General features: G+C 43.5%; 1 protein-coding gene across 1 annotated transcript in view; it reads left to right on the forward strand.

The window, feature by feature from the left end:
- Window positions 1-1,144: 1,144 nt before the first annotated feature.
- LOC309549245 (uncharacterized protein) overlaps window positions 1,145-13,277 on the forward strand; it is a gene marked incomplete at both ends in the record, with an annotated part of 362,081 nt that continues 349,948 nt past the window's right edge. Inside the window, one exon of the mRNA XM_082249369.1 lies at window positions 1,145-1,260. Coding sequence (XP_082105495.1) covers window positions 1,145-1,260 — 116 coding nt within the window. The remainder of the gene's footprint in view (window positions 1,261-13,277) is intronic.

The following is a 13,277-nucleotide window of genomic DNA, read 5'->3' on the forward strand; positions in this document are numbered from 1 at the left end:
CTGTAGTTCGAGAATTTTCGTATGAAAGTAACCTCTTCACCTTCCATATAAGACTAGCAATGCAACAAAAAATTAACGGAAATTCATTGGACAATCTGATCGTGTTCCAGGCTTTATGCCCCGTACACACGTGCAGATCATCGGCCGTCTTTTGTCCCCGGGCTGTCGTGTCTGTTGAAAAGTGCAAAAGACTGCAAAAGAATTTTGTCCGCCAACTACAGCCGACTGCAGAAGTGATGTCATGTGATGGTTAACTTTCCCTGTGTTTTTTCTTTTCTGAGCATGCCCAGTCTTGCAAATCTGCTGTCTGTCGGCCGAATTCTGTATTGACTGCTCTGGTGTCGGCATACAAAAATTTTAATGCTTGCACGACAGATTCTTTTCGGCCGAAAGTGCGCTGTCGGCTGTCGGAAGCATCATACTAACAAGCCGAAAATCGGCCGATCGGTCGCCGGCCGAATCTTTTCGGCCGACAATCTGCACGTGTGTACGAGGCATTAGTTTGTTGGGGGATCAACATGATGCAGTAATCCCATCTATCAGCATGAGCACACATTTTCAGCCAATGTAATGACTATGAACTTGTGATCATAAAGGGAAGCAAAGAGTTGTAATTTAAAGGTGGTAGCGTGCTCAGAGCATCATTGTTCCACCATAATATTAACCGCATTGGCGCTAAAAAAGTGTAAAATCTGATGCAAAGCAAAAAGCTAAATACACAGTTGGAATAAATACATTTATGTAAACCACCTCTGCAGATCTAGTGCAAATAGCCCCTAGATCCTACCAGCAATCATTAAAGTCCATCTATAAGCTTGTAGCAGTTTAAAACATGAAAACTGGAGCAATGGGGATTTGTTGTCTGCAACAGATCCCTTTCTTTATCTAGTGTTACCAAACAATGAAAGGTGAATATTGCCTTTTTTTCAGTCCAGCTTATCAATACTCTTTAAATACATATGCAAATTGTTAAAGTCCTGTTGTATTATAGGATTTTAAAAACGTAGTCCATAAACAGCTGAAGCAGTAGGCAGATAGGAGGAAGTCATAAAGATCAGCTGCCACAATTGAGGCAGGTGGTTTCTGAAAGCTGGTTGATCAGTTCATTGCACTGCTAGATGGTGTTGGCTGTCAGTTGAGGGTCATGGAAATTGTCAACTTGATTGATTTGAGTTTCCTGACAAAGGCAGAACAGGTAATCATTCAACGTGTACTGAAAAGAGATACGGACTTAAGAAAGCATGAGGAAAAGAGAATAAGGTACAACGCTTTTAAGACTGTTTTATTAAGCATGCTGCTTAATTTCTGATGTCTAAATCACTTGTCCTGTCATTAAATGTGACTTGATTTTGTATATACAAAGTAAACTTCATAAATCTGCAAGTGTGAAAGATAAATTGACCTATGTGAATTATATTTTGACTGAAAATGATGAGTAACATAATAATACGCTATTAAGGCCAGAGGGAACATTTATCATATCCTGTTTGTTGCAAAATCTGTCAAGAAAGCACCTCAGAGTCAAAATTTTATTACTCTCAAAGACATGTGTTTCCTAAATTATGATGTGAAGGCTAAAATAGATTGGTAGCATAACTACATTGAATATTCATGTGTAGAACCTAAAGATTTAAATCTTCAAAATTAAAATTTAGATGTATTTTTAAACTTCTATTTTTGATTCAGAATAATCCACTGCAAGTAATCCTTTAGCAGCAGGAATAGGTAGGCCATACTTTAGTGATTTTTCAATACAGTACTATGGCCAGGCCATGAAAGCAATAGTTTCTGAAGTGCATCTTATTCGTTTGAATGGGGTGGATATTTTTAATAGGGTCAGGAGTAAGCCTAATGAATTATCATTCATGCATTCTGGATGCATACACATATAAGGCCATGGCATAGACACATGATCATTGTTAAATCTTGGGTTGTAGGAACAATTTGCAGAAGATTTGCCCAAGCTTTGTTAAAACCCTTCAATTGTCCATCATGTCTAGTCTAAATATTAAATGTGAATGGTCTGGGAAAGCTGGATGTAGCTCATGTAGGGTCAATCCCCTGTCCCTTGGCTGTCATACTGTTCCTGTGGATTAGCTACTTGAGTCATCAACCGAGAACAAGTATGCAGAAAACTAGTTTGAACTTTGCACTGATTTTCCTGAGATATATATACACACACGCTTTTCAGGTCAGTGACTCGGGAAGTAGCCAGTGGTTCAACCTGTCAGCCAGAAAACTGACATTTTCTGAAGGAGGTTGTCAATGGCAGCCTCAAAGCTTTATTCTGTATTGTTTCCGGTTATATGTGTGTGTGTGTGTGTGTGTGTGTGTGTGTGTGTGTGTGTATATATATATATATATATATATATATATATATATATATATTATATAATTTTTTTTTTTTCATTCATTTGAGCGCTCCATAATCCTTTCTTTAACCACTTGCCGACTGCCTAACGCCGATCTACGTCGGCAGTCAGCCCCTCACAGGCAAAGTGACGTAGGGCTACGTCACTAGCTTGTGAGGGTCTAGGGAGCGAGCGCGCGCCCTCGGAGGCGCGCTCCCGCGTGGTCACGGACCCCCCCGCGCGTGTGACCGGCGGACCCGATGTCCGCCGGTCACTCGGCGATCGGCGGGGGAGAGGGAGAATGTCAGGCAGCTTGTGTAAACAAGCTGCCTGTCATTCTCCTTGCTGTTAGGATACTGATCACTCGGATCTAGTATGTAGATCCGTTGATCAGTGTCCATACAGCTCAAGCCCCAGCCAATCACAGTAGAAAGCACGCCCCTAGGGATACACACAGCCCCTCCCTCCCAAATAAAGTTAACCCCTTCACTACCAGTGTATTTTTACAGTAACAGTGCATATATATAGCACTGATTACTGTAGAAATGTCACTGGTAACCCCAAAAGTGTCAAAAATGTCAGTCAAGGGTCCGATCTGTCCGCCGCAATATCGCAGTACCGCAAAAAAAATCGCAGATCGCCGCCATTACACGTTAAAAAAAAAAACAACAAAAATGACAGAAATCTTTCCCTTTGTTAGTAAACGCGATAACTTTTGCGCAAACCAATCAAAATACGCTTTTTGCGATTTTTTTTTTTTTTTACCAAACATAGGTAGCATAAAACAAATTGGCCGAAAAAGTAAAAAAATTTAGATTTTTAAATTTTTTTTTTGGGGAATTTCATATAAAAAAATGTGAAAAATATTGCTATTTTTGCAAAATTGACGCTCTTTTTTTGTTTATAGCGCGTGATCAAAAAATCGCACAGGTGATCAAATACCACCAAAAGAAAGCTCTGTTTGTGGGAAAAAAAGGACGCCAAATTCGTTTAGGTACAGCGTCGCACGACCGCGCAATTGTCCGTTAAAGTCACGCAGTGCTGAATCGCAAAATACCCCCTGGTCGGAATGGGGGTAAAATCTTCCGGGGCTTAAGTGGTTAATGTACAGGTTCTGCTTTCTGCTTTAAAATGATACATAGTGGTAATTCTTTACCAATCCTTCCTGCCAATGCTTTATAAATATTGTACTATCTATGTGGCTGATATTTTATCTCATCTGTTAGTAAAAAAAAAAAAAAAACCCTAATAAGGAAAAGATGTAGGAGGCTATTGTTACCATCTCCTTCGGACATTTCTAATTCCTTAGCAGGGATGAGCTCATGCATGTTCAGATTTTAGTCTGAGCCTGCCTGATCTATCTTTCAGAAAGCTGTTGCTGCTTACTGCCAATCCTAAGCAGCTAAGGAATTCCTTGCCCGCAGAAGCACATTTTACAAATCCCCTATAGACTAGGATCACTGCACACCTGTTCTTTTGCCTATTGCTTAGCTGTCATAATGATGATGTAATGGCTTCAGAATTTTCTGCATCTTGTACCCAGAACAAAAAGGTGTTCAAATTTAGTGACTCAAAAGCACCTAAGCCAGGAGACTAGCATTTTGTATTTCTCTCAGTATATGTATAATTTGGGAGAGACATGGTTATTGCACTTATCCCCTTAAGTTTCCTGTAGCCGTTATTACACAACACAGGAACAAAAACATGCAAGGCGAAGCTGGGAAAGTGATTTCAAAAACTTATTTCATAGTATAAACTGCAGCAATATTTGTACGCACTGAAAGTACCCTATGCATTCTCTTTAAGTCTAGGTTCACATCTACACATTTTGCAGTGCATTTTTTTAATGCGTTTTTGCATGCAATTTTCATTTTGCGTTTTTTACATTTTTTCTCTCTTTAAGCACACGGTTTATAACTGGTTGCTAACGAGCGGGTCGGGAAGCAGGCCGGCACGTCCTTAACCACAGATGGGTCATAAGCTGTCAGTGGGGTTCCCGTTGCTGCCAGCAATACCAAAAATCGTTGAAAAAAAATTGCGTTGGGTCCCTCCCAGTCCATACCAAGTCCTTCGGGTTTGTGGGTTTAATTAGTCATTTATTTGCATAATTCTCCATAAAGACATGGATGAGGGAGTTTGGGGTGGAGGACCTTGACTAGTCCTGACCTCAACCTGATAGAGCACCTTTGGGACGAATTAGAGCGCAGACTGCGAGCCAGGCCTTCTTGTTCAATATCGTGCCTGACCTCACAAATGCACTTCTGGAAGAATGGTCAAACATTCCAATAGACACACTCCTAAACCTTGTGGATAGCCTTCCCAGAAGAGTTGAAGCTGTTATAGCTGCAAAGGATGGGCCAACTCAATATTGAACCCTACAGACTAAAACTAGGATGCCATTAAAGTTCATCTGTGTGTGTAAATGCAGGCGTCCCAATACTTTTGCTTGTATAGTGTTGTTTTCTATTATGCCTTCTAAAGAATTTATTTGATTAGCCTAGCATTGCAAGAAAACAGAACCCGTTTACCTAACCTAAGCAATTCAGTTGGATCATCTCTTTGACTACAGCCTTTGAACAGTAGGAGAGAAGCAGTAGATTATCTTCCTGTGACCTCATGTGTGTGTAGCACATTTTTGCTTCTAGTGTTGTCCCTCTCTGTCAGCCTGAGTTCTACTGTACAGAAGTAGTACAGGAGATTGGCCGTTTCAGCAGGAACTGGACACATTTCAATCTGTCTAGAAGCATACTGGTTGTACTGAATTCAATCCATCAATCGACTTCAGTACAACCAGCCTGTTGGGTTTTTTTGTTCATGCAATCCCTGCCGGTGGCTAAAGGCTGTTGGAAGTGATCATTGCATTATGACATTTGGAAAGCCTCCCACTGTCAGAACACAATAGTGCTGTAGGAGGTATTTTCCCCATCAACACTGACTGTGTTAATGGGGAAAACAAACTATTTTTATTGTATGTTGTATGGCTTGCTTAGCTTCTTTGCAGTGACATTACGCACCCTCTCGGCAGATGGGTCTTAATGCCGAGCGTATGCACTTATGTTGCCCTGTGTAAGCTACTTGCCATGCTGAGAGCACACTCTATGCACGCCCCTCCCAGCATGGTAGCCGGCCGGGATCGGTAAGCTGCATACTTGCAATCGGGAGCTTTCCGATCATGTAACCGTGGTTGCAGCCAGTCAGAGCGGTCAAGTGACCTGAATGCCCACCTCCGCCTCCTGGTATTAATCATTTTATTTGGTAATTTTGACCACTTGCCAACTGTGCATAATCACGATTATGTGCACGCAGTCTAGACGTAGATTAGACCCAGTGGCAGCCAGACCGTGGGAGAGCCGCCTGCCTATGTAAACAAAGCAGATGGATCTTCTGTCAGACAGGCACACAGATATTGTGTGTTTCAGCTAAGCTGAAACGCCAATCTCTGTGTGCCTGTCACAGAGCCCACCCCCCACAGTTAGTAAGCACAATTAGGCATACATTTAACCCTTTGATCAACCCCAGTATTAACCCCTTCCCTGCCAGTGTCATTTATACAGTAACCGTGCATATTATTTAGCACTGATTACTGTATTAATGTCACTGGTCCCCAAAAAGTGTCAAAAATGTCAGGGGTCCGATCTGTTCGCCGCAATGTCACAGTCCCGCTAAAAATCTATGATCGCCGCCATTACTAATAAAAACAAAAAAAAATAAAGTCCTAAAATCTATCCCATAGTTTGTAAACACTATAACTTTTGCTCAAACAAATTAAAATATGCTTTTTGGGATTTTTTTTTAACAAAAATATGAAGCAGAATACAAATTGGCCTAAACTTATAAAAAATTTGATTTTTATTTTTATTGGGACCGTTTTATAGTAGAAAGTAAAAAAATTGTGTTTTTTTTCAAAAGTGTCGCTTTTTTTTGTTTATAGCTCAAAATCTAAAAACCGCAGGTGATCAAATACCACCAAAAGAAAGCTCTATTTGTGGGGAAAAAAGGACATCAATTGTATTTGGGTACAGCGTTGTTAAAGTAACGCAGTGCCAAATTGCAAAAAATGGCCTGATCATTAAGGGGCAAAACCTTCCGGAGCTAAAGTGGTAACACATGAACTTTTTTTTTTTTTTTTTTTCCATCAAAACATTTTAATTTATATACTGAAATATCATATATGCATTTTTCTTTTTTTTTCTTTACCAGAAAAGGTTATTTTAAAGTCAAATTCCAGTTTTTATTTGAGTTTACCCTGTCATTGCCATAGATTAAAAAAAGCAAACGGGGGGGGGGGGGGGGGTTACACACACTACAGTAGCCCAGAATCTGTGTAAATATGACAAGCTGACTGTCTGCTGTTGGATCGGGGGACTATACGTCATCGGCCCATCTCTACACCTTGGCCAATTAGAGGAAGCCCTCAGGCTCACTCTGAATAAATGCAAGTCTTCCTCAAGACCTGAGAAAGGAAAACTCTTAAAAGCTTTCGGTATAGTTTAAAGCAATTTCAGCAAACCGTTTTGCAGTAATAGCCCCTAATATTGGTGCCAGTTTACACTGTAATAGCTCCTAGTATTGGTGCCAGTTTACGCAGTAATAGCTCCTATTATTGGTGCCAGATTACTCAGTAATAGCCCATAGTATTGGTGCCAGTTTACACAGTAATGGCTCCTAGTATTAGTGCTAGTTTACGCAGTAATAGCTCCTAGCATTGGTGCCAGTTTACGCAGTAATAGACTCTAGTATTGGTGCCAGTTTATGCAGTAATAGCTATTAGTATTTTTGCCAGTTTTTGCAGTAATAGCCCCTAGTATTGGTGCCAGTTTACGTAGTAAAAGCACCTAGTATTGGTGCCAGTTCACGCAGTCATACCCTCTAGTATTGGTGCCATTTGACGCAGTCATAGCTCCTAGTATTGGTGCCAATTTACGCAGCAAAAACCCCTAGTATTGGTGGCAGTTTATGCAGTAATAGCCCCTAGTATTGCTGGCAGTTTATGCAGTAATAACCCCTAGTAATGGTTGCAGTTTATGCAGTAATAGCCCCCTGTATTGGTGGCAGTTTGCGCAGCAATAACCCCTAGTAATGGTGGCAGTTTATGCAGTAATAGCCCCTAGTATTGGTGCCAGCTTACGCAGTAATTACCCCTAGTATTGGTGCCAGTTTATGCAGTAATAGCCTCTAGTATTGGTGCCCGTTTACGCAGTAATAAAGCCTGGTATTGATGCCATGCATTCAGAGTGGAGGAGGTAGGGAAGAATACTGAGACCTGCCAACCACGGTGATGAAAGTGTTAAGGCCAGCCGCAACATTGGCAGCAGTCTTAACACTTATCAACTTCATGGGAGATCTTTATGATTTCTCCATGGATTTCCTGATGCGCTACAGTACAGAGCACCTCTCCATCCGGGACCCCTTCCCTCAACCACACTCCGTGGCGAAACAAAGGGGTAAGGCTCCTACAGAGAACCTCTCCATCTAGGACCTACAGCAGGGGTGTCTAACCTTTTATAGAATGAGGGCCACTATAGCGACTTGCGGGCCACAATGAGCAGGGCAGGCAGATGACAGGTCCATGTATACTCAGCATCTGCAGAGCAGACAGGGACACAGCTCGCTTTACTCTATAGGCCCTCTGATCCAATCCACCCAGACAGAAGGGGACTGAAGTGGATCGGAGATAGGCTGGTATAAACAAACACAAGTCTGTTTACATCTGCCACTCTATAGAGGTGAATGGAGGGTGTGACTGGGTCCAACTGCAAAACAGACAGGTGGACCCGATCGGACCGATCATGTGAAAGGGGCCTAAGGCTGCTTTCACACGAATGCACTGCGGTTTACCTGCGCCTCAAGTGACCTTAATCTTCACTTCTTCCTCAGGATTCCTGCAAGTATCGCTGGCTGCTGCTGTCCCCCAGGTGGTTATAGCTGGTGGCTGCTGCAGGCTATCCTCCAGGGCGGGTACTGCGGATGTGTACTGCTGGCTGGGACAGCTGACTCCTCTGAGACACCAACGAAGTGTGACAGGAGTGGCGCTGGAGGAAGCATGCATCTGCAGTAGAGAGCAGAGCCAATGCTTCCTGTACCTCTCTGGTCACAGGCGGAGTACATTTGGTATCAACCCGCATGTGACAGGCGCCGGAACTATACAGGAAGCATCAGCTCCACTTCCTTTAGTGCCGGTTCTATTTGCCACCATAATGCTTGAGTATGGTGGGTTGGGATCCTGCAATCTGGGCTTACAACCCATCATCCCAGAGAAGGAGGTGGGATCCTGTTGAGGGGGGCACAGCATAATTTTTGGGAGGCATGCCCCCCCCCCCCTAGTAATGCTACTGTATCTCCTTCTCTCTATATACTGTATTTCCCTCTCTTTAGATACTGTCTCCCTCCATCCCTCCATCGTCCCTCTCTCCATATACTGTATTTCTGGGGCTTTTTTTCAGCTGGAACTTGGCGGAACTTAGTTCCACCATCTTTGGTTAATGACCTCTGCTCCCAGCTCACCACTATCGCTTGTAAACACAGAAATCCAGCTTTTATGTTTACAAGTGACAGCTTGTCTCCCAACGGCTCCCATAGATCTGACCTCCCTAGTGGCTTTGACTAAGTGCAGGATGGGGACAAGGGAGATGCAGGTGCCCGTGGTGCAGTGCGGGTGCCAACACCCCCACTGGATGATTTTCCTGCAAGTGAGAGAGGTGGAGCCAGCTACAGTGTGCAGGGAGGTACAAGAGTTGTCTGGGTGCTTCAGCTTAATGCAACAAGAAAAGTAAGGTGAAAGTTGGTGGAGCTTTTAAGAAAGGGGGTGGGGGGGGAGAATATAGGGGTCAGTAGAGGGGGGGGGGTTGCATGCAGAGGTCAGAGCTGAAGAGGGTTGAAAGTGAGATGTGGTTAGGGAATGCATAGGTAAGCAGCTGTGGAAGAAGGCTGAACTCTGCATTCTGTATGCAGCGAACCCCTGAACTCTGCACTCTGTACATAATGCATCCCCGAACTCTGCATGTAGTGCACCCCTGAACTCTGCACGTAATGCACTCCTTGTATTTAATGCCCGTTCAGGACCCTCCCACTGTTAGTGAAATTTAACCACAGCCACTAGTTGATGCAGCTTTAAAGGTGTGTGTGTGTGTGTGTGTGGTTTGCGGGGTCGTGGTTGAGTTCCTGCACCTATTTTCTGAGAAAAAAGCCCTGTGTATTCCCCTTTCCATGCTGTATTTCCCCTTTCCATGCGGTATCTCCCTCTCCCTCTATGCGGTATCTCCCTCTCCCTCTATGCGGTATCTCCCTCTCCCTCTATGCGGTATCTCCCTCTCCCTCTATGCGGTATCTCCCTCTCCCTCTATGCGGTATCTCCCTCTCCCTCTATGCGGTATCTCCCTCTCCCTCTATGCGGTATCTCCCTCTCCCTCTATGCGGTATCTCCCTCTCCCTCTATGCGGTATCTCCCTCTCCCTCTATGCGGTATCTCCCTCTCCCTCTATGCGGTATCTCCCTCTCCCTCTATGCGGTATCTCCCTCTAGTCTCTAGTCTCTATCTATCGCTCTCTATAGTATTTCCCTCTCTATGTATAGTAGATCTATCTCGGGAAACCCTGGTGCTCTCTCTGCACCTCTACAATGTGGTTCTGGCCCTCCGCCAGTCACGTGAAGTCTCTCTGCAAGCTTCAGCTAGTGGCCAGTCATGGTGTGGCCCCTGAAGCTCCTCCCTGAGTGTCATTCCATTCAGCAGTACGGCCAGCACATCATTGTGTGTGTAATCACTGTGTGCCGCTCGGTGGGGGGGGGGGGGGGCGATCAGGGCTGGGTCAGCACTGCAGAGGGAGAAAATCAGTGACTGCGGTCCTTCCTGAGTTGGACGTGGCAGCATTCCTGCAATCTGGTGAAAAAACTGAGGACAAACTTGGTCCGGGGACAGTGTCCTTGGACTGGAGACGTCTAGTCACCCTACTCTATAGCTTCTCTTCTTAGACTAGAGGACATAACGAGATTGGAAACAAGAATGTCTCTTCCATCTTTCCATCTTTATAATGTTAATAGCAGCTTTGAGAGAGTTGGCTGTTACCTGTGAGTTTGCTGCTCTAAAAGTTGAAATCACAGACCAACTAACTCAGCCCACATTAGGAAAAGCTCTTGGAACAAGATTTAACTCCAAAAAAGAAAAAAAATTATTACAATTTCAAGCCAAAGTGAGAAATGCTGTGACTGAGGCAAATCCCCTCCATCATGGGACTACTGGCACCATACAGGCTGAGATATCCATATCTGTCTCTCATAAGACACATATTCAGGCCCAAAAAAGGTACCACAATGTGATTTTGATCAACTGCAATGCTGATGCTTCCTTTCCATATAAAAGTTTGTGCTATGTAACTTTAACTACTGCTTCTGCTAACAAGCTTACTACATTAGTTGCTGTGGTAGTACTTTTTATATGGCCAAAACAAAGTGTTTGTTTTGCCGCCGTATATGTTTAATCTGTTTAATTGAAATTGGTAAATCTTAGACCCCAGTAAGTAAGGAATAGTTTTCTAACTCTGGATTGTTTATATAACAACCCAGAGGTGGTGACTTTGATAGATCTGTTCTTAGGTGGAAAACTCTCTTAATACTAATATTGAAGGAAAGCATCTAGTTTAAAAGATAAGTTCACCTATACCAAAAAAAAAAAAAAAAAAAAAAAAAAAAAAAAAGCTTTAGGAGCTTGTAAATCATTGCAGCCAGGATCAGTAGATTGTGGCTGCAATGCAAGGCTCCTGCAGATGGTCAGTGTAGCTGTCTGTCCATACCTGCGATATGGGCAGGCAGTTACTGAATGACAGGAAGCTCCATGAACTATCTAGAGCATGGGTGTCCAACCTTTTGGCTTCTCTGGGCCACATTGAGTGTAGAGAAATTTTCTCGGGCCGCATATAAAATATATACTATAGTTAAGGTATATAAATAATAAACCGCTGCTGCGCCCTTCCCGCGCTGCCGCACCCCCCCAGCACTAATTTAACACAACTAGTAGATGATCCCCTCCGAGACAGCCTCTGCCTACAGTTAGTTGGAAGCCGCTGTGGCTGTGCCCCCGACTCGACTGCTTCCTCCCCAGCAAAAAAAAAAAATTGTCAGGGAGCAGTGGGCCCGCATTGCCTGCGGTTCTGGGCCGCATGCGGCCCCCGGGCCGCAGTTTGGACATGCCTGATCTAGAGCATTCATCGGCAGCTAGGTAGTTCAATGGTTTAAAGGCAGAAGGTGTTTTACTTTGATGCATTCTATGCATTACGGTAAGAAAAACTTCTGGGTGCAGCTCCACTTCCAGCCCCCCCCCCCCGTATACTTACCTGGTCCTCCTCTTGATCCAGCAATGTGCATGAGAGAAGCAGCTGTCCCGGGGGTCTCTCTCAACATTGGCTCACACAGCAGCTGGAACCTTTGGTAGAGAATGGGGGAGGCGGAGCCTAGATGTGCTCTCTGTGCAAATGGTCGATGTCCATTCATGATAGCGTGGCTCAGCAGTGAGTCTGCTCGAGTGCCCCCATAGCAAGAAGATTGCTATTGGGGGCACTCGGCAGGGGGGAGGAGCCATGGCCCCAGGCAGGGGACCAAATAAGAGGAGGATCAGGGTTGCTCTGTGCAAAATAATTGCACATAGCAGGTAAGTATAGTATGTTTGTTATTAAAAAAAAAAAATTTAGAATGACTTTCATTAAAAACTTGAAGCTAAATGATGCACCACATACTTTTTGAATTGTGACAGCAGGTGCGGGTAGAAGATCCCTGGTTCATTGTCAGTGTGCTCACATGCAAATGCAAAAAGTCCAATGCATTTGTTCGACCATCAAAGGTGCCAGTAGAAAAATCAAGTGAAGGAATCCATTAGTGTGACTTCACGTGTTCCACCACCTATCACCATATCGTCTCACCTTCAGAAATTTGCCTAAATGGAAAAACCAGTTTATCTACGACTTCCCCTTTAACCACCTCCAGTCTGGGCTTTTTCTGGCACTTTCTTTATCACATGTACCTATCAGTATTTTTTGCTAGAAATTTTGTTGTAGCCCCCAAACATTAATATACCGTATATATAGTGTGTGTGTGTGTGTGTATATATGTATATGTATAAATTGGTAGGTTTTGCAATTTTTTTTTTATGTCACATGGTATTTGTGCAGCGTTTTTTTTTTTTTTTTTTTTTTAAATGCAATTTTTGGGGGAAAAATATAATTTTAAATTTTTTTTTTTTTTTTTTTTTTACTGCAAAAAAACACAATACCTAACCCAAATTTTTTGTAAACTATAAAAAATGTTATGTCGAGTAAATACAACAAATAAAATTATAAACGCAACACTTTTTTGTTTTTGCCCTCATTGAGCATGTTTGGGATACTCTGGATCAGCGTATATGACAGCGTGTTCCATGTCCTGCCAATATCCAGCAACTTCACACAGCCATTGAAGAGGAGTGGACCAACATTCCACAGGCCCCAATCAACAACCTGATCAACTCTACGCGAAGGAGATGTGTTGCACTGTGTGAGGCAAATGGTGGTCACAGCAGATACTGACTGGTTTTCAGACCCCCCCCCCCCCAATACCTTAAAAATGCACATTTTAGAGTTGCCTTTTATTGTGGCCAGCCTAAGCTGTGTAATAATCATGCTGTCTAATCAGCATCTTGATATGCCCCTCCTGTGAGCTGGATGGATTATCTCGGCAAAGGAGAAGGGCTCACTAACACAGATTTAGCCAGATTTGTAAACAATATTTGAGAAATTGGCCTTTTGTGTACATAGAAAAAGTCTTAGGCCCCTTTCACACTATCCGTCCGTCGGACGGATTCCGTTTTTCTCAGCAGGGGGGTCGAGCCGCCGATCCCCCGCTGAGCAGCAGGAGGACAGCTGTGTCTCCGCGCTGTGTGCGGAGACACAGCTGTCAGTTCCC

This window comes from Pelophylax lessonae, assembly GCF_965119305.1.
Source record: "Pelophylax lessonae genome assembly, chromosome: 3".
Classification (NCBI taxonomy): Eukaryota; Metazoa; Chordata; class Amphibia; order Anura; family Ranidae; genus Pelophylax; species Pelophylax lessonae.